The sequence below is a fragment of the Caloenas nicobarica genome, chromosome 1 (assembly GCF_036013445.1).
Source record: "Caloenas nicobarica isolate bCalNic1 chromosome 1, bCalNic1.hap1, whole genome shotgun sequence".
Taxonomy (NCBI): domain Eukaryota; kingdom Metazoa; phylum Chordata; class Aves; order Columbiformes; family Columbidae; genus Caloenas; species Caloenas nicobarica.
In genome coordinates, this window is record NC_088245.1 from 66,595,462 (window position 1) to 66,621,784 (window position 26,323).

General features: G+C 48.0%; 1 protein-coding gene across 3 annotated transcripts in view; it reads right to left on the minus strand.

Annotated features, from left to right (window-relative positions):
• Positions 1-19,307, minus strand: part of LOC135987872 (chromatin remodeling regulator CECR2) — a 99,989-nt gene extending 80,682 nt beyond the window's left edge. For all 3 annotated transcript variants that reach the window (XM_065633136.1, XM_065633127.1, XM_065633118.1), the window contains exon 1: positions 18,927-19,307. In XM_065633136.1, the coding sequence (XP_065489208.1) occupies positions 18,927-19,103 (177 nt within the window). In that variant the 5' untranslated portion in view covers positions 19,104-19,307. The remainder of the gene's footprint in view (positions 1-18,926) is intronic.
• Positions 19,308-26,323: the final 7,016 nt, after the last annotated feature.

Consider the following 26,323-nt stretch of genomic DNA (forward strand, 5'->3'; position numbering starts at 1 on the left):
CCAGGCAAAAAGTAACAGCAGGCAAGGGGAGCTAAAGTGTTTTGCTACCTTTTATCTACTGGCCAGATCAGCTCCCTGACCTATGTCAGTGTGGCCCTGCAAAGAATTGTGCTGGCACACTTGAGAAAGTGCTGCTAGGGATGCAGGGACTAGATAGTCACCTAACTTTTGGGGACGTGGAAATAGATTAAATGAGGTAAGTCTTAAAAAAAACCCCAAAGGCCAGAACTCTTGGGCTATCTGTTCTCAATAATAATAATAATAACAATAATTAAAAAACTTCCTGTCTGGTCTACAGGATTTCTGGCAAGGCAACAGCTGCTATTTTGTGTGCTCCAGGAACTGATAGTTTCCAACCCTTTCTTATTAGCAGTCAGAGTTCGAGTGGAGTTCCAAAAAACACTTGCGAAAAGTCTATCCCTGCCTCATCTACACACCTTCACTTCCCAGTTCCCCTCCTGCCCAAGGTGAATTTCAGCAAACAGTTTTAGATCATGCATTGCTAAATGTTCTCTTAAAACAACTTGTGACAATTCTGCTCTCTCTTTTGGCAGGGGGGTGGGGGGGGTGGGAAATAACTGAAAAAAGCATTATGTGTTCTTCAGACTACAGTTAACCTGATCTACTGCTAGCAACAGGCTCAATCCAAGCAAGAGGTTTGAGTAGAGACGTCTGTAGGTTCCTGCTGACTATATATTTTTGTGATTTTTATATCACGGTTTCCTTATCAATCTTTCCTGAAATCAAGTCTTGACTTGATTTCCCTTCGTAACGGTCTTCACGGATCATTTACACTTTCAAGGTCTCAGCCTCCAGCATCACCTCTCTCTTTTTGGATGCCTTTTTTCACTCTGTTTTCCATGTACAGCAGCACAAAAACAGGTGCATGCCATGAACAGTCAGAAAAAGCAACAAGCAAAGCCATTGCACCCTAGATAGGACACTAACATGGCAATACTCCCCCAAGCACGACCAAAGGAACGTGATGAACAAGCATTTGAGGCTGGATGCATGTGTCTATATGAACGCTAAGAGGTCCACACAAAGGTATGGTTGAGCAACGCTCAACACACCTTGGACCTTCTGATGGAAGGAGGAAGCATTAATGTACCTAGGCTAAAATTAACCTGTCTCCAAGCAGCAGCAGGTGCCATTTGTCATTTCGCTTCTTATTCTATCCCGGAAAAAGTAGAAAAATAAATCAGGATGGTTCCTTACTTCCTACCTATAGACAAAAGGGCAGCAGAGGAGAGGATTCCTCCTCTTTGGTTGCAGAGGAGCAAGCCACTCTTCTGGTGCTACAGGTCAGACTTTGAACACCCTTCCTACAGATAGAAGAACAGAGATTCTCACTTGCCTTCTTGCTAGGCAGGAGTCTCAGACTACAAAGCAAGAGGGTTTATTTGGCAACTGGGTTATTTGTCCTACAAGAGGGCTATGCCCAAGGTATCAAGCATCTGCCTGTTAACCAGGAAGTCTCACAGAAGAAAACATCACCGAGGTAACTTTGCTCCTCTGCTTCTGAGGAACCCAGAAACATCCCTACACAGTTCAGCATCTCCTACCCAACCCCTGCTCCTCATCCCAGCCAGGGCTCACACGCAGTGTGGCAACTTTTGTGCAGTACATCCAACTCACTCCTCAATGTCCAGGCACATCCTCTTGGTTCAACTGTGTACAGCCCTGCTATTTTTGGGGGGTGAGAAATAAGCACTCAAAAAAAAAAAAAAAAAAAGGAACCTGCACAGCCCCTCTCATTTGTTTAGCTCAGACAGAACTTCAAGCATTGCTGTAGTTGTCTTGAAATCAAACAAGTGGTTGATAGCACCAATTAACACCTTACAGAATAACAATACCTTCATCTCATCTCTTCCCATTCTCTCAACAGCTTAACATATTGGCACCTTGAATGGCTTCTCTCCCAGACAGCAGACAAACAGTAACATGGAAGGGAGTGAGGAATGAAGGTGTACACAGTGCTCTAGGCATGAGAAGAGAGGCAGCACAAAGTACTAGTAGTCATAAAATCTTACATTAGAAGAAAAAATTAGTACTTGACTTGAGACAGCCAAGAGGGTGAAATTAGTCTACATAACTAATTTTTTTACTTTTTGTTAATAGCTAAAAGTTCAGAATATTTTTTTAGATTGGCCTTTCACCAAATAATACATTGTTCTCTTTGCACAGGGAGGAAAGCCACAGGAGCAATTTAATTAAACTGGGGGAAGTTTTAAAAAAAAAATCTCCACGTTTTCTTCAGAATAAAGCAGCAATAAAGACAAATAAATTCTTATGTTTAAGTTACCTCTTTAAGCTTCTTGTATGAACCGAAGTTTGCAAGCTCAAGCACATGCAACAGCCTTGCATTACAGGAGCATGTAAGACTGTTTCTTTAGCACTCCATATTCAGCATACAGATTGGGTACCACACAGAGCAGCAGTCAGCTCTAGTTAACAAACAAGGGATATCCCAAAGATAAAACTTTGGTTTCAAATGAGACATTGCTTTCTGCAATTGCAGCATAAATCTGGAGTACATTGACTTGAACCCACTGGACTTGCTCCAAATTAACACTGCTGCGACTGAATACAGCATTATGGCTGACGGGGAGAGAAAAGGAGCAGAGGCTTCTGTTTTATTCAATATACTGTTTTATTAAAGTAATAGGACTGTGGATGTGAGATTCCCAGGATTTAAAACAAAGCCAAGTTTGTGGAGAGGCGACACTTTCTATTAGACCAGCAGCTACAGCAGGAAAAAGTGAGCAACTTCTGGATTCAGAGCTGGGGTTTTTTCCCCAGCACTTGTGCTACCATTTAAAAGAATAATAACAACAACAACAAAAAATAGCCTTGCCTGAAAAGATGTGTAATTACCCTTCGTGATGCCGCTGCCCATCTACCTTAAGATTCAGCTGGAGGGATATCTGCAGCTTGGGCACATTCCCAACTGGGAGAAGCCTCCGGCTTGGCTCCTCACCAGCCCCGGGGTAGGACGGCTGCTGGGAAAGGAGCAGTAATCCCAAACCGGCTGCGCCAGGCAGCCTTCCACCACACCCCAAGGGCCTTCGCCTCCAACATTGAAATGCTAATCCCACTTCGTAAACCCATAAACAAAAACAAAGGGGAGAACACAAGAGGTAAAAAGCCTCCCTGAAATGTCCCCGCAAACTGAATCTCCGGCATTCAGGCTCTGTCCTACGGAGGATGATTTTGCCCACAGGAGTGAGTCCCACAAGCTGATATCAAAATTGCTGGCAGGCAGCATCTTTATGGTCAGATGCATTTAAATGGCCACTTCTACCACATGCTAGAATATCTTTTGTTTCAGAAGTCTCCTCAGAAAATAGCTTTTTAATGCACCAACAGACAAGGCACAGACCTGCTAGCCTTGCTTATTGCCCTTTTACAACCGGACACCATCAAATATTAATAATACTAAAACCTAACTGGCTTCTGCAGCTGGGGTCAACCTTGACCCTGCATGTGCCGAACAGACTTTCCCCACCTCCCCCCAAACTCACACTTTTAAGGCCTATGTCTGCCCACTCGCTCACAAAATGGGGACAGCACCTTCTGGGAGACCCTGGCCAGGAATAGGAGATGGTTCCCATAGCTTTAGGTCTGCCACAGGTTGGCATGGGGTGTATAGCTCAGCTGGTGGGGTAGAACAGGTCTGGTGGCTTCCCTTGGAAGCCGAGATGCTAAATCTCAGGGATCAACAGGCACACACAATCCCAAGGCTTGCTGGCCCTTCTCTCTGCTTACACCGCTCTTCTTGCAAACCCTGCCAGCACACCCACATCTGTAGAGAGCCAACATGAGAGATCATTTCTCACCAGCAAACACTCCCTACCAGACAAGAGCACCACAACCACCTAACTACCCTGAAAGCTGCCCTTTTTTTTCCCATCCTCTCTGTTTTCTTCCGTCTCCTGACCTGTTTTTGCAAGCATTTCAGGCTTGTCATGTGGAAGCCACATTTTATAGACAAAGCAGCAGCTCAGATATTTATCCCTCCACTGAGGATCAGCTGATTCTGAGGACACTGCTGCCATCATTGATCTTCAGGGCAGAGGAAGAGGGCATATCCAGTGACACAGACCACAGGTAATGGCAGTCATTCTACACGCCATCAACAGAGGAGAGGCAATTGCTTAGTGGAGTAGCTCAAGCCAGCTGTGGTTAACTTAGGCCAGAAGGTCCAAGGGCTCTTCTCTGCCAAGTTTAGTCTTGGATGACAGCAAAATGTGCTTAATTTGACAGTTTCATTTTAACATGTGTGGGCAAAGTCTAGAAGGAGAAGGCAGCAGCAGCCATGGAGCAGAGTTGGATCATAAGGTAGCTTTTTTGTTGCCGCAACCCAGTGCTCAGTACTAAAAACAGATATAAAAAATTATAGATGCTGACTATTCAGCCTAGCAATGAAATAATTGAATGCAGAGTGTCTTCAACAGATAACTATATTCTCACAAGTCATAAAAATTAGCCCTTTACTATAAATTTCAAGCTCCATTCCACACCTCTAGCATTACAGGATATGAAAGCTTGGGCACAGCATTTGGGATGGAAACCAGGAAAACTTTCTCCTCATTACTCTTTTCACATTTTAAAAAATCTACAATAAAGGAAAGTTATGGCACTGATATGATTCCTGTGTCCTCTTCAAACTGCAGGAAATACACTGGTATTCCTGAGCATGTGCAAATGCAGTTCCTCAAGCAGCCACTGAAGCAGTAGAGAGAAACAAGTGGTAAACGTCAAGTTTACTTTGTGGAATCCTGTCAAATGCATGGAGATGCCCTGGCTTGTTTGGGGCTGTGTGCCAGTGGGGATGGGGAAGAAGGTACACAAGAACATCTTCTGATCTCCACTTGACAGTTTCTCCTGAAGAACTGTGAAGTGCATCTTTCTTTCATAATGCTTTGCTCTTCATTATGTGATACAAAGCCATTGTCTGGTTTACAGTGCATGCCTAGACTCAAACTTCCATAAGCCCAGTGCATTCTCTAGGCCAGGGGTCTCTCAATCATTTTCACTGGGGGCCACATTAGCCTCGCAGTTGCCTTCAAAGGGCTGAATGTTATTTTAGAACTGTGTAAATGTAACTACTCCTACATCTATACAGTCCTAAAATTACATTTGGCCCCTCGAAGGCAACCGCAAGGCTGATGTGGCCTCCAGTGAAAATGAGCATGAGACCCCTGGTCTAGGCTATTTGGGGGAAAGATTTGTTGGCAGAGCATTGCCAGACATGCTGATCACCTACCAGGTAGGCCAAACACCACCTAAACTGGAGTGTATAATGGTGTGTCATCTTCTCCGCTCCAGGCTCTTAATAATAAAGGACCACCTTGGCGGTCCAGTACTGGCCACTTTGCAACCATCACCCACTTCTGCTCAGAGTTCCCACATTGGGGAAGTTGCCCTCTCCCTTTCACACAAGTGCACCCCAAGCACACAGGGCAGTGAAGGGTTAATTTAATTAGTTCTCTGTGTGCTCAAAGAATTACAGGCAACTTCATTTAATTATTAAGTAGCCAATCAGGTAATCTCTGTATCTGATTAGCACGCTAATGAAATAATGTCTTCCAGTTCAAAGCTGTCACTCCAATCAGGAGACAGCCCTTCAGCTAGATGGAAAAGCTGGCCAGGTTTCCACCGGCTCAAAGCTTTGGATTTTGGAGAAGGGATGGGAGCAAGGAGTGGAAACCTTTCCACCTTCCCTCTCATCATCTCTGTTCCTCTGCACAGAACAGCGTGGCTCCTCCTCCCAGACGGGTGAGTACTTCGTCTCCAGAGGCTCCCTGGTGCTCCAGGCAAGTATCCTGTGCCACCACCACCACGCGTCCCTTCTCTCCCGCTCCCAGATGCCCAAGAAGACTACAGTCGACCGGCAACCAGAGAGCGTCAGGCTGTTAGCACATTGCCTAGGCACTGCCAACTGCGAGATCTGCTAAATATGTGGGGCATGACTCTGCTATGGTCCACATGGGAGAAGAGTCACACAGCAAAGCCATTATAGCAATAAGAGGAAGCCAGAAACCCTCCTCCCTCCCCCCACAGCGCACTCTGCTCCTGTGTCATATGCAGTTATTTCCAGCCTGGGGAAAAGTGCAAGGCAGCAGCTGTCACACGAGGCAAGGACTTGCCCCTTTTAAACAGGGATTTCAGGACTAAATGACCCATTACAATTAACACAGCTGCAAGAACTGGGACACTTCCACACAGCCCAAGAGAGGCTTCAGTAGTGGGGGAGGAAAGGAAGAGATAAGCAGAGGGTTAGGATTGTACTTCCAAGACCTGGCGTGGAGTCTCCCACCCCTCTGCTTTTTAAGTACTAGCTCAGCTGTCCTCTTCCAACTGCTAACGCTCAGTGAGGCAGCTGAGCCAGGGTGTGCAACCCAGCCCAAGCCTGCCACACCATCTCCTCTGTCAGCCCCTTACCCACAGGATCACTCCTGCTCAGACCCAGCTCAGAAACTCTTTTTCCCAAAGAGCAGTACCGACTAGTCCACTGAGCAACAGTGGCACGGCTGCTTTTTGCCTAGCCACGCACATGCAAACTTTTAATTAGCTAGCCCAGGTTTATCAGAAGAGCTTCAGCAGGATGTGGTTCAGCACAACCCAACCATCCCAGCGTTCATCCAAGGAGCCCAACAGATGTTGCTGTCCATGCTCAAGCCTACGTTGCTGCATCTGTACAACCTCTACTCCTGGTTTAAATGCTAACTCAGCTCCCACTGCTGCAGCTGCCAGCGTGCCTTTGCAACTCAGGGTGAGTGTTCCCATTTCTGAGCAGTAGTAGATCACCTTTCTGGTGATGCTTCCACACTCCTGGCACATTTCCCAGGAAATGAGTGGAACCTCCAGGATGCTCACACCAAATAGCACTAGTTTTAAGTCAACACGCTGAAAACAAACAGAGAGAATCCCAAGAGGAAGCAGAAAAATTGTGAGCAGTCCCCAGCTGGCCATCCAGCCGGCTGGCCTTCTATGAGAACACTGAAGTGTTGACACTTTTTGTTGACCCTTTTTTTCCGAAGCACATCCCATGAACAAGAAACAACACTGCAGAGATGGAAGACATATCTCTCTCTTTTCTCTCTGCTGACTACAGCCGTTCCAAATGAAGAAAACCAGTTAGATCAAGAAATTCAGGCTTGGACAGCACAATGAAGCATCCACTAATAATCAATCCATTCACAGCAGCCTTCCTGCCAACTGGCTATGAACTAGCCAATGATTATAAAAAGTAGTTACTCTTCCAAGGGAAAACAACACAACATCATATGGCAGTCCATGCTCATCCTTTAATTCTAAAACCAGTCCCGCTTACACAAAAATACAAGTCTACCTACCTAACTGCCCATTCTGAAAACAGCCCTGAAACCCAAGGCTGGGTTCCTCCTGGCTTGTGCTTCATTATTCACAAAAAAACTCCCAACGTGAAAAAATTTGTGTCATTCAAGTTAGCAGAAAATTCTAAAAATGCCAAGGGGGACAGTTTATTAGCTACCAAAATACTATTGTCACCCCCATATTTCTGGCAGCTACCTCAGGAAGGGCACGCAGGAGAACCTGCTGCAGCAGAGCTGCCCCACTACTCATTAACCAGCAAGCAGATGCAACTCGAGCTGGACTTAAGTACAAGCGACTCAAGTGGCCACCTGGGGACCCGCATTCCTTGACAGCTCCACGATGCGCATTCCAGTCCCCTCATCCTCCAGCCCTGAAACCAGGTCAGGGAGGCACAGCATGACCTGATCTCCACCTCTGATAGCACCAAGCCCTGTCCCATCCCCTCTTGCCACCCTTGCCACAGTCAGGCTACATGCACCGCCTCCCCATCCTGCACACAGCAAGGACACAGATACCCATCCAGACATGTGAAGGGACTCCCTCTCAATGCCACGGCTATTTGCGGATCAGCCTCGATCCAAAACTTCCCAAAATGAGAAAGTCCGGGTGTTTGGCAGGTCAGACGCTTACTACAGCGAGTAGTTTGTTCCACCAAGGGACTCGTAACACCCTCCCAAATTACACATTGCCCTTTACGGGATGCCGCAGCAGCTGGAATCGGCTCCCTTCTCACATTCCTTAATAAGCACTTCCATCAGAGAGCAGGGTGGATGCAGGGCATCAGCTGCAGTTAATCATAACCAAGAGCTGGGCTCCCTTTCCCCAGGCTCTGTGGCACTATCTACAGTCTAAGAATATCCAGCACCACCCTCCTTGCTGGGGCTGGGGGAGTCAAGTGGTCCAATCTCCCAGGCCTTACAGGTCTCTTCTGTTACAGGAGACTTTCACTCTGCCTTCCCCAAGCAGCAGCCTTCAGCAGGGCCCCTCGATAGCTGGTTGAGATCCTACAGATCATGGAAAGATAATCCATTGCAGTACTAATGCACTACTGCAGCTGTCTATGGAGAAAATCCTCTTTCAACAACAAAAAAAAACAACAACAAAAAAACCCCAAAACCCCACCCTCAAGCCCTTTGATCCTCTCCAACACACAATTATCTTAAGGGCAAAATAGTCTTCTGTGCCTCAGCACCTTGTGTTGGGCTGAAAGAATGGAAATTGAGACTGCTATTCCCTGTTTATTCTACATGGCTGCCCTGTCCAACAACGCAAGCTGCTACACCCTTTTAAGCACCGGCAAGCAAATCCTGATGGATAGATACCGGCATTGCTGGGTGACCAGAGCCTAAGGGAAACTTTTTTGGGGAAAATGGTTTGTTTTTTTCTTTGTGTTTTTTGTTTGTTTTTTGTTTTTTCTTAAAGCCTGAATTTCTAAGAAAGATTATAAAATATTTTGCACTACTTTTTATTTGTGCAAGACTGTCAGCTACAGCGAAGTTTGACTGATTTCAACTTCGTGTTCGGGTCTGACTTTGGAAGAAACGATTAAAAGGATCGCCATCAACTTCAATTTAAACTTTTTTTAACCGGAATGTTACCTTTAAAAAAAAAGAAATATAGCAAGCCTTGATCTAGTACCAACCCCCCCCGCAAAACCCTTTTACAGAGGCTGCTAAGAGTTCTTCTCCACATGCCCCCCTCCTTGCTGCATGACCTCTTGTTACCTGTGCAGTCTCACTCCACCTGCTACCCAAGGCTGCAGTGCGATAAGCATTTCTTTCAGCCAAAGTGTCAGCTATAAAAAGCCCTTCTCCTCCCTGCTGCCTGTTTCCATTCCCATGCCACTGCTTTAGTCATACTGGTACAACCCTTTTGTGGGGATGTGGAGGGAGCTGTCTGGGGGAACCGCTCCTGGTTAGACATAGATCACTTAAAGAAGAAAGTGTTGCGGTTTTTAATCCGGGTGAGCAGTTTTACTGCCATCCGTGACGGGTGGTAGGAGCTGCCATGGGAAGACGGCCTGAGAATTGATGTCCTTGGGTTCCATCAGACGCTGCTCGTGAGTCCGCACTAACAACACAGGGAAAATGGCCACATGATGTCAAACTCTCCAGTGAGGAATACAAAAATAGGAAAGAAAAAAAAAAGTCACTTCTCTAAGGCCCTGAAATCCTATTAATTTCAGAGGTACTCACAACTGCACTTTATACAAGAATTTTTTGAAAATTTATCCAAAAACCATCAAGAAAGCATTATTCCTTGTGCACATTTCTCCATCAATCACCCATTAACAAGTTTTGAATTTTTGGCTGACTCAACCGAAGACAACAGAGATGCTGGAGTCTTGGACATGCAGTTTCTATAGAGAGTGCTCACCATACTTGGCCCCTGCAATCATCCCAAACGTGTTTACATGCCAGTGCACACATGTGGCCTAGGACCTGCATGGGACAAGAGATTATCTTTGTGAGAGGAAGGTGCAGAAAAAGCAAAGAGAAGCTCTGAGAAATATTAGACATGGGAACGTGAAGGGCTGCCATCTTCCATGTTCAGACTGGAAACCCTTCTAAAACCAGGACTCACTTTTACTTGCAAGTACAGTGTAATTTGTATTTGAAAATGCATTTCACTTTTACAAAGCACCCTTAGTGTTACTTTTTTCAGGGGTCATGAAGCAACATATGTGCTGGGCTGGTTAAGGTTAGGGCCTAAATGAGGTCTTAAATACCACAGGAAAGCATGGAAGGGGTCTTGCTTTCTGTATTTTTTTTTCCTTGCTTATTTTTCAGCGTTTGAACCTTCCCAGCACACCAGAAGAGGGAGCCTTTGACTCCTCTCCCATGCTCATCATTTGTTTTATATTAGCAACAATGACAAGCTCTATTAAGAGTCAAGCTCTTTGAGTGAACTCTCACCCTTTGCCTCCTAAAACAAACAAAAAACCCAAGCAAGAAAAAAAAAATTTAAAACCACAACCCTCTTTGCCTTGTGTTACAGATATATAAATATTTTTGCTGTCACAACTCCCTGTGTACAGGGCTCATCAGAAATGAGGGAACTAGCTCTGCCTTCCAACCCTTCGGCTGTGTGAAGCTCCAGCCCCTTTACAAGAGGCTTAACTGGAGAGACAGAGCCAGAGAATTAACAGCTTTACCAATAAGGAGGAAAAAGACCCTCCAGCGCTCCTTTTGCATCACCAGCCCCAGTAACCAGGACTAAACTAACACTAGAGTTTCAAGAGCCACAGTGGATTGACCCAGCAGCTTGCAGCCACCAAAAAAGCACAAGGTCCCGGTCCCACCACAGGACTACAACTGCCCCAAAAGTCCAGCCAGAACCCAGCAAGCAGCTGGGTTGGTACTGGGGAAGGGACCGACCAGAGAGTCAGAAGCACAACCAGGGCGAGGGCTTGAAAGGGAGTGAGATATTCCTTCTGGCAGCCGTCATCCCCCAAAACCAAAGCTTCAGGTTTCACTGATCCCTCAGCAGCATGCGTCCTTCCCACCGGGCTTAAGACACCAGCTCAACCACATCAACGTAAAAACCAGACAGCCCCATCACCACCACCCTGATGTTGAACTAAGCTATGTTAATAGAGGGAAGAGCTGAACTAGTGTAAGTAGATCTAGGACACTGTGTAAGTGCACCTAGGGTGAAGAGCTCACACTGCTTAAATCAGATCAGTCCCAGGACCATGTTAAACTGGTGGCCTGGCCCAGGCAGAGGTGGCCTGAGGACCATGATGCCTCTTGTGTTTCAAAACGTCCAGTATTGACTTCACGTACTGCCTTCTCCAGCCAGCCCTCAGCAGCCCTACCCTGGATGATACCAGCAGCTTTGGTTTTTTTTCAGTGTAAAGCTCGGGTTTTATCTAGGCATTCGCAAGATATGAAGAGTTTGTCAAGAAGTTGAGCCAGTTCTGAAAAGAGTTGCCATGTTGGGCTGCGAGGTCACCTTGGAGCAAAGCAAAGACCTTGACTACCAGCAACCCGAGTGTCAAGTCATTCTCCTGTCCCCAGTAAAGGCAGACTTAAAATCCACCCCGAAAAAAGCAGAAAAACATGTTCTGGCAGTAAGCAAACCACACTAGGACTGCTTTTCCCCATCAGCTGTTTTCTGTGCCTCACACAAAAGGCCGCAAACCCTTCCTAATTGCAGGAGCCCTCCACCTAACAGACCCTGCTCTCGGGGCCCTCCTCCCCAGGAACTGGGGGAGAACTGGGGCACAATAGGAAGGAGAGCAGCTAAAGGGAATAGATCTGTTAAATTAACACATTTTCTGTCAACCAAATCAGCTGCCCCTAGTGCTATTGTTGGTGAAACAATGGAGACCCCAGGAATGGGCACCCATTAAAAGGAACAAGCCTGCTGAAAGGATACACTCTGAGGCACTGCCTTGTGTGTTTAACAGGATTCTCTACTGTAAGGAAGGAGGAATCACTAGGCTGCATTGTTCCCACCACCACAGCAGATGCTGTTGCTTCTGGTAATGAGGAGGGGAGGGAAAAATAATAATGTATTTTCATACCTACCTACGATAAAGTTTATAAGACAAACTTTTAATCTGGGAACTTTTAACTCCCTGGCTGTTGTAATTTCTGTCTATAGCCCTTTTCTTGAGGAGATTTTTGCCTCAAAGAAGTCTATGAAAGCATCCATTGCCATTACAAAAGTTAATTCTTCACCCTTCATGCAGGCACTTAACAGATGCCAGGGGCAGAATGGCACAGCTATGCCGGCATTATCTGCAGGGAGAGAAAAACCGCAGTTAAGCAGGTCTACATATAAAGCTGCAACACTTTAAAGGTGTTACTTTTAGCTGGTTTGGCTAGAGCAGATTCCAAAAGGAATAAACTTTCAAGGCCAAATTTAGATGCGCTATGCAGAGGTTTACATCAGCTGCACTGAATTGGTACAGGTTTGTGGTAGTCGAGTCTTTGTAAACAAAGCAAACTGCAAAGTCATATTTAAGCTACTACACAGAGTATTTTTTTTCCTAGCAGGGAAAGACTTGATGGTTTAAAATTGTTTTTTAAACAAGTTCAGCTTAAACCATTAAACTCGTGGGTGCACAAATGCATCAGCTAACGCCAGACATGATTTTCAGAGTCAGCTGTGCTAGCGGAAGAAGCAATTGCCTCCAACTACTACCACCACAAAAAAATCTGCAATATCAACCTGCCAGTACTCCATCCCAGTCTCCAGAATTCTTATTGCACTCCTCTTTCTCTTCAGCCTTTGACTGCTACAGTCACTCCCCAGCTCTCCTGTCACCTAACTCAGATCCATTCAAAATGTTGCTGTCAAAATAACCTTCCGCATCCATTGTTCAGACACCCCTTGGCTGCACGCAGTCACTTCTTGTTTCTTTTCACAGTCTTAAGATAATGTTTTAACTCACATATCAGCTTCCTGAACTACCTATTCCTTCTTTTTGTATCCAATTACACTAGAGTCTCATTATATATAATGTAAACACTTGTTAAAAAGTTTAAGATCTACAGTTGGGAGAGATGTGACTTGCATTTGAAATGGAAACTGATATAATGCTTTCCAATTTGCAGACCACTTGAAACAACAGCACCGAGAAGTATGTCTCTGCCTCCCCTTCCATTAATCTCAATGAACCCTAGAGCCTAATACTGACATGTAGAGTGTTAATGATTCTATTATGAACAGAATAACTAAGGCAGCAAAAGTGAAGACCAGCAAATTAAGAACTGCTGCTGGAACAGACACAGGGAGAAGGATGGGGCACTGCTGAAGCAACAAAACCAAATATGGTGGGGACGGGACAGGTAGAAAGAACAGTAAAAACAATACTGACCCTCCATTGCATTCTCGGTTTTTAAACCTGATTTTCAAACAACAAATACTCAGTCTGCACCCTCTGCTCTGATGAAGCTGATGCTGCCCAGGGGAAGCAGAGGCACCGTGGAGCGACTGTGGTATACAACCCAAATTCATACACTGGTCCATAAATGAGACTCTCCACACAATGAGGTTGACACTTTTTCTACTCAGTATCAAGTCCATTTTTTTCAACTGTGCCTACTCAGCATACAGCACCTCTCCCTGCACTGCCAATTACTCTGCCTTTCCTCAGACAATTTGCTTTTTCGAAAGCCAGGAGCTTTGTGCAAGAGTTAAGTTTTAGTGAGCAGATAGACCTATTGTTTGCCCTCGTTTCAGACAGTGCCTTCCACTTTAACATTGCCTACTGCCAACGGGCAACTGGCAAGAGGGACAGACATCCTAATGCCCGAACTATTCTACTGAAAAGGCATTTAAAGTAGCTCAGACTTACCCTCTATGAGTAGAGCTGACCTACATGAATTCACTGACATTTTGATCAGCTTGCTGCACCTACTTGTTGCATTGATCTTAATTAGATTCTAAATTCTTCTGATCAGAAACTACTTGACCATCTCAGCTATCATACAACATGATGAGGCATCAGTTGGTGCTGTACACGCTACTGTAGTACAAATAATGCAGTACCAGACCAGAATAGCTACAGAAGAGTGAAGGCTTAGCACTCAGGTACTGTACCACACTGCCTGTGGAATTAACTCTGTACAAACCACTGACGGAACAGGAAGGCTATGCCATTTTAGTGTCACGGATCACAAGGGACCCACTCAGAGGGCACAGAGCAATAGGCTGAACAAAGAAATTTTAGCAGGACCCAACATGACAGGACAGTGGAGCTTCAAATTGTATTTGGCCATCCTGTCCTCACTAGGAAAAACATGGGGTTTTGAAGTATTAAAATTCTAACAGTCCTTGAGTTTAACACATTAAAAAATATTTTTTGCTTTTAAAGGTCTACCTAGTTTGCACAGATAGAATGATGCCCTGTTATTTGCTCTCTTCTTTACAGGGCCAGAGCACAGTTCTCCCTCTCTCCACACTCTTCCTCCTCCGGGGAGACCCACAGGAGCAGTAGCAGCCACTGGTTTATAACAGCCACATAATATTCCTGACAGAAAGAGCCTGTTCAAGAACTGACATGGCAGATACAGCACTATGGGAGGAAAAAAGGTGGGCAAGAGCAGTGGTGCCCTGTCTGTGGGTGGGAGGAAAGTACCTAAAGGTAGAGGCAGAGCCCAAAGCGCTAGGAAGGGGCAAGAGGCAAGGAAAAGCATCTTAAAGAGGAAAAGCATCTTAAAGCTGTAGTGAAGTTAACAGCAGAGGCAATTTGCCCAAAGGCACTTTTAAAAACCACAGGAAAAGATTTATGTTTTCCTTGTGTGATGTGGCTTTTCCCCCTTTTCCAAATAAACTAAGTTAACAACAATGTTTTGACTATTTTCAAGCACGTTCTTGAAAGTCACCTCCCCTCAACCTACCCAGGCAGAAGTTCCTAAATGTTTTAGCCCACAGCTCCTGGGAGCACATGCCAAAGAGCTGGGTGGCCGTGACACGCTGGCTTCTGTCCAGTGTTTTCAAGTTATACTGAAACACAGTTGAAAACATTAAATATTCTCCTAATATTTTTGATGCAAACAATCTCTTCAGCTGCCAGGAGGATATTTCAGTCACAGAAGGGAGGGCACATGGCCAGGAGAGACTTTGTCACAAGAGGTGTCCCACATTACAATCCGGTCTTGAAGAGGGAAACAAATCACTCCCCATTATCACCTGCACTAACCTGGCTGTGGAAAGTATCCTTTTTGTCCATCAAGGCAAGGTCTACCAAAAAACGATGTGCCCCTTACAGACATTCTCCTGCTGGAGTACTGTTAGAGTAGGTAAGGACACAAGTACTCAAAGCTGATTTTACAAACCGCTGAGAAAGAAACCACAACAACCAAACCAACACAACTAAAACCCCACTTTTGAAATGGCATGAAAGTTTGGTACAGCAGATGGCCGACAAGGCAGCCATTTAAAAGGGGGGGTAGGAAGGATACCCACCCCCCCCCAGAAGGCAGAAGTGCTTTCTGCCATCCTCAGAGATCCACGTAAAAACACAGCGTGAAGCCGAACGCGTCCCAGAGCACCCGCTCCTGGCCCACTGAACTTTTGACCCGCTGTCGGTAGCTGAACCCCTCCCGAGTCCATCGCCGGGTGATGCTGCGGCAGAGATTTGAAAAGAGGAGCCCTGCGCCTCGTCAGGCGCCTGCATCTGCCAGAGCCAGCATGGGGGCCGGCTGCGCCCACCCCCTCCCCTAACAATGCCCAGGGCCCAGCCTGATGGATGCACTTCTTTCTTTTGGTTTGGACACCCCTTCCCATAGTCTCTGGGTACGCACTGGTCCAGCAGAAAGAAAACAAAACATCTGCTTCCCAGGTCTCTGACATCCAGATGCTGATGGCAGCGCCGCATCTGGAAGCTTCACTTTATTTTGGGCCAATAAGTAGAGAGCGAAAGGTTTGAAGTTAAAAAGAAAGAAAAAAAATTTTAAAAAAGGACCTCTGTGCTGCCTCCCTGTACTAAAGCCCACAAACTTCTCAAATACCATCAGCAAATCTGCTCGGCACAGGAGGGATGTGTCCAGATGGCCCGTCATTACAGAGCCTTCCAGCTAGCTATGGGCAGACCCACCAGAAGAAAAGAGGGGAGAGAGAGGGGGAAAAAAAAAGAGAAAAAAAAAATCAGTGAGGGAGGGAGAAAAACAAAAGATACCTATGGCTTAAAAAAAAAAAAAAATTAAAAAAAAAAAAAGAAACACTCACCAAAACCATATTGGAAGATCAGGTTTTGTATGGTTTGGGGACTGCAGAGACTAGCAACGAAACCTTAACCTTACCACTCACTAAAATCGGAGGGAGGAAGAGAGCAGATGATACTTGTTACAAGCAGAATTAAGGTTTGTTTAAAACTTTCGCTTTGTGTAACAACGTTTAAGAGTTTAGCACCAAACTCCCTGGTGGAGATACACTAGTATCAGAAAAAGAAAAAACAAAAAGCTGCCAACCAGGATTTAACTTGAGAGCTCAGCCCTCCTAGGAAGAGAATATCCTCCAAGAAGAGCCGACCGCGTCCAGACCAAGGCCATCCCTTAGAGGCACTGGGCAGAGTCAGATAAACATTTGCTGTGAAGCTCAAGGAGTTTGAGAGTGTCCATCTTCCAGCTGAAAACCTCTGAGCCCAAGATCTCCATTTCTGCTTCCACACACAAGAAAACAGGTTGACTCAAACCACGTTTTAGTTTGCATCCAAATGGACCAAGGCACTCACCCCTGGGTTACCCATGAAGGGCAGTAACTTCTGAGGGAAGGGGTGGTAACTTCTCAAACCGCTTGTGTTTGCCACAAGAGCAACTCCCCACAACAACCAATGCTAAAACAAGAAAATGTCATTTGTAGATGAGCATAGTCTGAGTTTTTGATGGCTGGATAGGGTTTCATCTCCCCATAATATTTGCCTCAAGTTCTAGTGTTTCCCCAAACCGCTAGAAAAACAGGCACCTTCATTTTATTCAGACACCACTGAAGCTCAAAGTCCATCTCAGAGGCAGCAGTGAGATGGCCAGAATGGGCACCAACATTCCCGGGTCCAAAACCAAAGGGGGAGCCTTCTTTATGCAGCCAAATAAAGTGTACACCAAAAACCACACAGAGCAGTACTCTTAGCCAAAAAGTACAAGTCCCATCGCTGGCCATCACTTTCACACTATGAACTGTTTGGGGAAGCTCTTTGTGCAAAACGCTATTCCCAGATATCCCTCAAACCAGCGACGAGGCTGGAACAACTACACCAGGCAAGTGGTAAGAAGACAGTGAGCTTCAAGGGACAGCAAGTTTTGAAACCGCCTGCACTAGGCTGCTAGCACCATGCCAGGGAAGGAGGTTTACTCTACGCATCTGAAGATGCAGAGTTCTGACAGCCACATCCATCCTCTTGCAGCATCCCGATTTTAACCGTGACTCCCACCGTCCCTCAGACAAACACCATCCTTTAAAACCCGATTCTGCCAAGTGCTGCAGGCCATCCACATGCACAAGAGTTTTTTGGCAATGTTTTTGGTGTGCTGCTTCTGCTCTGCAAGACCCCCGGCACCAACCCGCACACACTCCTCGTCCTGGGCATCCCCCCCCAAAAAAGCAAGTTAATTTGTTCCGAGTGATGTTAACTCCCCCACCCTAAGCGTGCTCCAGGAACCAAAGGGGAGCCCACATTTAGTTCATTCGTGAAGCAAGCCAGATGCTAATTGCCTCCAAAGGTGAAAGGCTAGTGCCTTGGCCCTTTTATCATTGTAAATTCAGGTTCCTTCAAGACTTTGCTCTGCTGGGCCGGAGAGCCTCCCCCTTTAATGGTTTGGCATCAATAGGAGGGGGAGGGGAGTTCCCTTTCGCAAGAAGTTGCATCATTGAGAGACCTTATCCCCTTTCAAGATTTCGCACCGCATAAGGGATTCCCCCTCTTCAGAAATTCACATCCTGCTCGAGGAGTTTTGCTCTTTAGAGCTTCGCGCATCCCATTGAACTTTTAAGCATCTTTGGAATTCTCATTCACGGGGCAATTACTGTCTTTAAAAAACACACGCCACCACGTTATTCACCCGGTTTATTGCCAACGCGCTGGCAAGAATAGCTTTTCACAGTAAGCACAAAAGGTTTCCTACCAGGGCACACTTCGTTTGTAACATTTGTAGCCAGAGCACAAAATATTTACGGAACATTAGCCACGCACGCGAAAATAAGAACTAAAAACCAACCAAACAAACAAACAAAAACAAAACAAAAAAACCCCACAAAAGGCACAAGAAAGTTACAGAGGAAAACGGGTAAAAAGGTACGAAAGCCGCGTTTTCCCTGCACGGGGGACAGCAGCGGTGGGGAAGGCACCGTCGCTCCCCTGGAGCCGCACAATGAGCGGCGCGGTGCCCCGCGGACAGGCCCGGCCTCGCTGGAGTGCGGGGGAAACGCTGCACTACCCGCCGCCCGGCTCGACGGCGACCCTCCGCGCCCCCTACCCCGCAGCAGCACCGGCCAGGTGGGGACCTCCTTCCTCCCCCCACCTTCCAACAAAAGGGACTAACTTGGGCACAGGCTGAGCGGGCTGGAGACCCCCTCCCTCCCCAACAACAGCCGCGGGTACTCCCGGGGGAGATGGGGGGTTACCGGGCCGGGCCCGCCTCTCGCCGCCACCATTTTGGGCACGGGGACCCACCGCCGGCTCTATGCCGAGTCCGTCCCCCCCCCCCCCACCTTTGTGTGCGGACACCGGCCCGGCGGAACAATGCGGCCCGGCGGCGGCCGGCCCCGCTCCGTCCGCGGCTGCCTCCGCCGGGTCGGCAGCCGGGGACTGGGTTCTGCCCGCAGCCGCCCACCGGCACCCCGGGACGGGCGCACCGAAAGTTTGCGAGAGCACCCGAGAGGGACGGGGAAGTTGTTGCATCTGTCGCAAGCGGAGGGGGGACCCCGCGCTGCATCACGCCGGGATCCAGCGGGGCTGGGGGGCACGGGGAGCGGCGTGCGGGACCCGCCGGGCAGCGAGAGCACAGCGGCGACCGTGCCGCGGCACGAAAACAGCCCGCGGACTGCGGCGGAGCGGCCGGCGGGTGCCCGGCGGGGCGCGCACCGTGAGGGGACGGCGGGCGCGGGGCTCTCACCTCGATCTCGAAGTCGGGCAGACGGAAGGCGGTGCGGAAGAGCGAGCAGAAGTGCGCGATGGCAGGGACTTCCCACCAGGAGCGGAGCTCGTCCAGCGCCACCGCCGCCTCGGGGCCGCCGGTGCCTGCCACGCCGCCGCCGCCACCGCCGCAGCCGCCGTCCTCCTCCGGGCACATCTCCCGCGGCCGCCGCCGGCTGCCTGCCTGCCTGCCGCCCGCTCGCTGCCTCACTCCGCGGGCGGCTGCGTGCCGCCGCCGCTCGGCGCTCCGGCTCCGCCCGCCCCCCGGCGCCACGCCGCTCAGCGGCCGCCCCCCGGCGGCCCCGCGCTGCCCCCTCGCTGCCGCCCGCGCATGGGGCGGCTCGGCGCCGGCGCGGGGGCGCTAGGGCCGGCGGGGGCGCTGCTGCTGCCCCTGCCGCAGGCGGCCGCCGCTGCGCGGGCCCATCCTCCTCCGCCTCCCCGCGCCACCGCCCGCGCCCTACAGAGCAACCGCCGCGCCGCCGGGAACAGATGGGCCCGGGGCGGAGCGGGGGGGCGACGGGACCCGGGAGGGGAGGGGCGGGGTCCCACGCGGGTGGGCGGGGCTAGAGACGGGAGGGCGAATGGGGAGGCGAGAGCGGGCGGGGGGCGGGGCGGGCCGGGCCCGCGGGGCGGGCCGCGGGGAGTGGACAAAAGGCGTGAGGGCGGGGTGGGCGGGGCCGAGGCGGATGGGGGGGCTGCGCGGCCGTGCACGAGGAGGGGGTGGAGCCGGCGCTCATCACAACAACAGGCCCCCCGCGCCCGCCTGGCCACGCCTACCGAGGCGGGGCCACCGGAGGGGTGGGCGGAGCCACCGGGGGGGTGGGCGGGGCCGGGCGCTGCCGGGGGCGCGGCGGGCGGGCGGTGGCGGCACTCGTGTCCCGGCACGCGGCGGTTCCGTGTCCCCCTCCCTGCGCGGGGGCGCCCCGGCCACACCTGGGCGGTGCCCGCCCGCTCCCCCGGCGGAGCGAGGCCATGGGACCGCGGAGCCTCCGCCCCCCGCCTGCCCCTCGCCCCAGGGGTCACCCGCCTCTGCCCCTCCCCTCAGCCCCTCGAGCCTCGCTGGTGTCCGGCCTCAGCCCCTTCTCTCAGGGCGGGTGGATCTCCGGCTGCGGTCCCCAGGACAGTGGGGCTGTCCATCGGGCTGCCCGGATCAGTGCCTCGGCCCTGGTGCCAGACCTGTGTTCCCCAGCCCGGGCTCTCTGGCAGGTCGCTGGGGTGGCTGTGGCTGCTGGGGCTGGCCCCTGGGTGCAGCGCAGGGGGAACCCTCCAGGGTTTAGCTTCTCACTTTGTAGTTTTGCGTGAGGGAGCCCAAGAGGCACTTGTTCACTGCTGCTGTGAGGGGCCGGCCACCCTCCTCTGCCCCGAGGCACTTCAATGTCTCGCCTGTACACCCAGTACCTCCATGTCTCCTGCCTCTGAAACAAAGAGGTTAACACCGCCCTATTTTGAAATATATCATGGAAAAACATCCACCAAGAGCGTGGATGGGTTTTTCTGCAGGACTGCCCTCACGGGACGCAGAGCTTCAGTGAAACACCAAGCTGCTACAACTTTGCATGCTGTCACTGCATCACTTTGCAACCTCTCAGTCTGTGTCCCTTGCCCAGCTTCTAAACAATTGCAAAGTGTCGCTGTTTGCAGACACAACATCTTGGGGTCTTACCTCCAGTGAAACCATTGCAAAGTCAGTGTTTAACCACAGCTTAGAACTTCCTTCCACTCCTTCATTGGCCAGGGCCATTTTTGTACCTTCCTCTCCTCTCCTCTCCTCTCCTCTCCTCTCCTCTCCTCTTCCCTCTCCTCTTTCTCTTCCTCTTCCCTCCCGTCCCCTCTTTTTCATCTTTAGCCTCTCCCCATCACACCTTACATTCCCTTGCCCTTTCCAGTGCCATCTCCAACCAGCTGAGGGTAACGGGCTGCGGCTCGTGAATGTGTGGGCTCAGCGCAGGACAGCAGAGTGGAGACATGCAGACCTCAGGCTGGGGCTGAGAGTGATTAGTCCAGAACTGACTGGACAAATCCTGTGGCCTGTTGACCACCAGCGCGGATGCAGGGAAGCAGTGAAATGCCTGAGACAAGGTGGGAAGAGGACTGGGACCTCCCCTTTCAGGAGCAGCCTGAAGAGCAGCTGGGTCAGGCTAAGGGGAAATCACATCTCGGATGTCCTGCTCTGCCTCTGACTTGGAGGCATCAGAGAGGGAAAGGCCAGTGGCATCGGTCAACATCATTGTGTTGCTGCTGAGCTAATATCAGCTGACATCAAGAGACCAGTATGATTTCAGAGTGTGCAGCCTCAAGCATTTACTTTTGAGCCTTTCAGGGTTTCCTCTCCCTGTTTCCCTTCAAAAATGAGCTTGGCAACAGAAAATAAGGTGAAGGCATGAGCTCTGTGCTGTGCCCTAGGCCACCGCCTAACAGCCTGTCCTGGGAACACTTTGGCTAAGGGTGAGAAGAGCTAGTTTATAGAAGCAGCAAATCAAGAGACAGTAGTGTGGCTTGGCAAGAATGAACAAGCTCTAATTTCATTGCCCTTTTTTATATTGCAGGATCAAGGGATATCCAGCTAAATTGGAAGGAAGCAAATTTAAAATGGTGCAATGAAATATTTGTACCATGTATAATTAACACATGGCATTTGTTACCATGAGGTTTCATTGAGGCCAGGAGATTAGCAGGATTCAGAAAAGGATTAGACATTTATATGGATACCGAGAACATTCATGGACACATTAGACAGGATATAAATAAATTTTAGAAGGGATATAAACCATCAGGCTTCAAGGCACAACGTAACCACTAACTGATGGCGAGGGATTAGGGAGAAACTTCCCCTGTGGGCAGGTTATTCTATAATTGTCCAGTACTCCGGTTTTTCACACCTTTCTTTGAAGTATCAGAAAGTGGCAACTGTTGAAGTGAGAAGACTGAATTAGGAGGGCTACTGGGCTGCTCTGGTATGGCAGCTGCTTTGTTCTTTTGGGGGGCTGTGAGAGTTGCTTGAGAAATGGAGTAGCAAAGAGGACAAGATAAAAGAGGTAGCATCAGGCCTCTTATATCATTCCTCAGCTACAGATCTCCCTCTCCCTTGCTGTAAATTTCACATCCACAGCATAGGTTTCCCAGGCCTTTTCCACTAAGGTTTTTGCCAAAAAGCGCACTGTTTAATTGGTTTGTTAGTTATCTAAGCACAACCTTTGCATCTGTTTTCCTCAAAAACCTTTTGACTTAGTTAATTCATTTTTTGCAGCAGACCAATAAGTTATACTGAAAGCCTGACTCTGTTTCAAGGCACGATGACTTGAAGACTTGATCTTGAGCAAGGCAGGATCTGAGCTCTCATGTACTGTATCTGACTGCACTGGACTAAACCAGCTCCAGCTACAATATGGTAACAGCCAAAGAGAAGAGTGCAAACTAACTTACAGCACTTTGTCAACATACAGGATCACTATAAAATATGAGTAGATGTATGTGAGAAATCTTGGAGTGACAAATCCTCAGACACAGTTTCCTTTGGGCCAATTACAGAACTCTACAGTATTACTTAATGCCTGATTCTTCCATAGAGCAAACTTTTTGTCCACTGGCCATGTAAGGGGAGTTTATGTTGCATTTCTGTCTTGCTCTCTTGCAACATTCCTCCCTGAATTCCTGTAATGATATCCGGCCATGGCTTATTGTACTGCTGCGTCTTTGCTTGTTCTTGACACTAGGCCAAATAGCTTTGTAGTATCCCCACTCTCTATCCCACTAAGAATTTTGTGAACTTTAATGAAGAGTACTAATCTCTCTTTTTTGTCAGAATTGTCCCAATTTTTATCCCAATTTTGCCTCACTTTTTTGAATTAATTTGGCTCCCTCTATTGTCGCCGTTGTTTCTGTTGGACTGTGTTTTGTCTTATGTTGTTACTTTTATGCAGGGATGCTGGGGGCTGCCCATGATCATTTAAGGTTGCTTCACTTTGCTAGATTCTCACACTGTTCTTAAATTACATCTTTAGATTTATTATTCAAGCACAAAAAAATCTCTGCTCTCCCATTGCTGTTCAACAGTAGGCAAAGATTTGGTGAATACAATACAGTATTTCCTCTTCTTTGATAAATATCTCTGTTCACAAATCTGTGTGCTTATCCCCTTCCAAGCCACTTTTAGTTGTGAGATTCCTGCTCATAACTAACAAAACCAAAGCCTGTTCTGACCAGTGTCCTTTCCCAGTATGCTGTATTCTTCCTCTCAATCATTTTTTTTTTTCCAGGCTGTTGGTAAGATGACATCCACCTACTGACTTTTCAGCTCAATATCGAATCCTGGCTGCTCACTTCCCTCCATACTTACACTCTTCCCTTCTGTGCTTTTCCTCTTCCTTTGTTCCCAAACTTTCCATAAGTTAGAGTGCTTGCACCATGTAGAGCTGCACTGAGAAAGAACTCTGAGGCTGACAGACCAAACCAAAGCTTCATGTTTTTGTTGTTTGAGGGAATTTCTGGATTTCTGAGCTCATTTCCTTGAGAAAAAAAAAGCCAAATTCAAAGTGCCAAAAACAAATAAAAAGGTTGTTGAAAGCGCAGGGACTGAATGTGCCCATTCCTGTATGACACATTGTTTCACCTGGAAACAAAAAGAAGGGAGGAATACTTTCCACTTTCTTCAGAAAGACCTGCAATACGTGCCTGATTTGGCAAAGCTTAAATGCAATATTAGGTTAATGACAGGTAGATCTCTTATAGTCCAACTCCGAGAGAATGGATTACTGATAGTACAGGTCAGTTCCTCTCCAGCTGAAGTGATATTATCATTAATAAGGATCTCTTTTAAAATGAACCTCTTAACTTCCTTGCATTTCCACTTCATGGCTTCAAGCTAAATCCCCACTGACTAAGTTTCTATAAGCTAGGTACAAGACGGTGTGCGGTCCTCTCTTGTGAAGACTCAAAAGTACTTGCAGAAGGACCAGCCAAATCTCACACTCTGTTCTCACTGGCAACACATTCTCAGAAGCACAGGGCTTCAGGGTGGGTTCAGGTTTTCCTAATTCACGGGAAACAATTTAAGAATAGACTAAACCCAATGGTTCTTCAAAACAGAACTTTTGCATTTCGCTCTGTAAATTGCTTCACTTCTCCTGCACATCTGAATTTTGTTGCTCCCTTCTCTGTGCTGACCTTCCTCAAAAGTCTAGCACCAGCAAATCTCACTATCTTTGCTTCTTTTTGCTCTCTGAGTTAGGAAATAGAAGACACTTGTGATTTAGCCTCCTACTTTCACCCCAAACCACATCTACCTTCTAGGACTCTTTGCACTTTGATCCACCTTCAAGTTCCTTCTTCCCTTTTCAAGGCCTCCAAAGCAAAGAAATTTTGTGGTTTCCATGGCATAGTTGAACAGTCTTCCTGAACAGAGCAAAGACTGGAGTATTTAGCATCAGGGCTTTAATCCCTTGTCTTTCTGACACAGACAGCAAGTAAAGGAAACTGAGGCTAACATGGTGAAGAAGAGGGTGCAGGTTTTTCTGGGTGGCAGTGGGGCTGGCATTATGGAAGCAGCTGGAGCAATCACAGTAGAGGTGTGAAAGCAGGTGAGAAACTTTGCTTCCTGTAAGTAAACCAGGAGAATCAAGAGAGGAAATCCATGTTGGGTTTTGATAATTACTTATTTTGAGCCATTAGTTGTGATTTTATAAGTAGGGACAGCACTGGCACACAAGGGGCTGAAATAAGGTGCACGAAAGCCAACAAGAGTGGAACAATGGGAAAAGTCCTGTTTCTTTGAGCAGAAAGTGCTGAAGGAGAGGAAAACAGATTTGGAATAGAGGTCATGGGTGTAGTCAAGAGACTGTGTAGGATGAGGGAGACACAAAGGAAGAAGGGGATGAGAAAAAGCGGTAAATAGTCTGAGAGGTGGGAAGTGGAGGAGTCTATACATCTGCTTCTGAATTAGGAGGGAGTATGGAAAATTTGTAATCATAAAAACTCAGCGAGTGGAAGGAGTGGAAATGCTGTGAGGAAGAAGGGGAAAGAGCAGGGAGCAGCTGAAAGGGATGGTAAAGTGTCAGGAGGGGAGAAGCTGAATAGAGAAAATGAAATAAATGCATAGAGAAGGAGCAGGCTGGTAAGGAGACTGGGCTGGTGAGTGGGATGCCGCAAGGTTGAATAAGAAGGTGAGATGAGGAAGGTATAAACTGTGGGGTCTGAGCAGCCTAACAATGTAAAAATTTAAGTTATCAAGAGAAAAGATGAGGGAGTCAATAAAAAGGAGAGCCAGATGTTAAGGCAGAAAATGAATGGGGAAGAGGTGGGTGGGTACAGACAACAGCTGCTGAGTGGAGGCACAAGAGAGAACAGGGTCTGCCTGGACAATTGCTTGAAAGCGTGGGACACAGGAGTTGGAAACAGGAGTAGCACAAGTCAAAACTGACATTCTCACTTGGCACTGTGCTGCAGTGAACCAGCTTGCACATGATCTGTTGCTGAAGCCGGGTGCATAGTATCAATACAGACACATTTAAACTTCACCTAAGATAAGCAGAGTTGCAGATTTAGCTGGGACACAAACACGTCTTTAGCTTTGAGTAACCAGGAGGTTTTCCGTGACTCCTGCAGCCTGCGTCATGGGCAACATGGATTTGAGGCTCATCTGCTCAAGAACCTGTTGCTTGGTCAGAACATATCCTCCAACTTCTCACACTCAGGCCCAAGCTGTTACGACACAGAGGGTGCAATTGCCAAAGTCTGGTGCACTGTTTGTTTCATCTCCTGGATGCACACATTCAACTTGTTCAAAGCACAAGTTAATGTGAAAACAGTCACTCCTGCAAACCTGACCTAGCATCTAAAAAACTGATTGATGCTTTCTGTAATTTCCCAGTTATTTCACAACACTATTTTCAGCTGAGCAACCAATTGGAAAGTAGGAGTAATTTCACATTACTGAAGTGTAGCCACTCTTTCCCTGAAGCATAAGAGCAGACAACACACAGCACCATCAGTTTATGCAGAAAATTAGCAGCATCGTGCCATTTTTAGCTTGCATCATCTCTCTTAGTCAAAAAGCATCTACCTACCGGGAATTTGGCAAGAACAGATGTGGCAAAGCATCTTTCATCATGGCTCCTCTTCTATGTGCTTTACTGAACTACATATCAAACCAACAGATCTAAGCCTTAGGGCTCAACAGATTTTCTGCTCTTAATCCATTGGGGCTGAAAACCAAAGGTTGTAACTTGATGTTTTGACCCCTAGAGAGCAATCAACAGACAAACAAAAATTTGTGGCAATGGATTTAAAGCCAGAGAATCTGGATCTTCCCAAACCTTTCCCAAAGAGTAGCACTGAGAGGGGCCCACTGTGTGTGTTTGTTTGTGGTCAGCCGTGCTCACA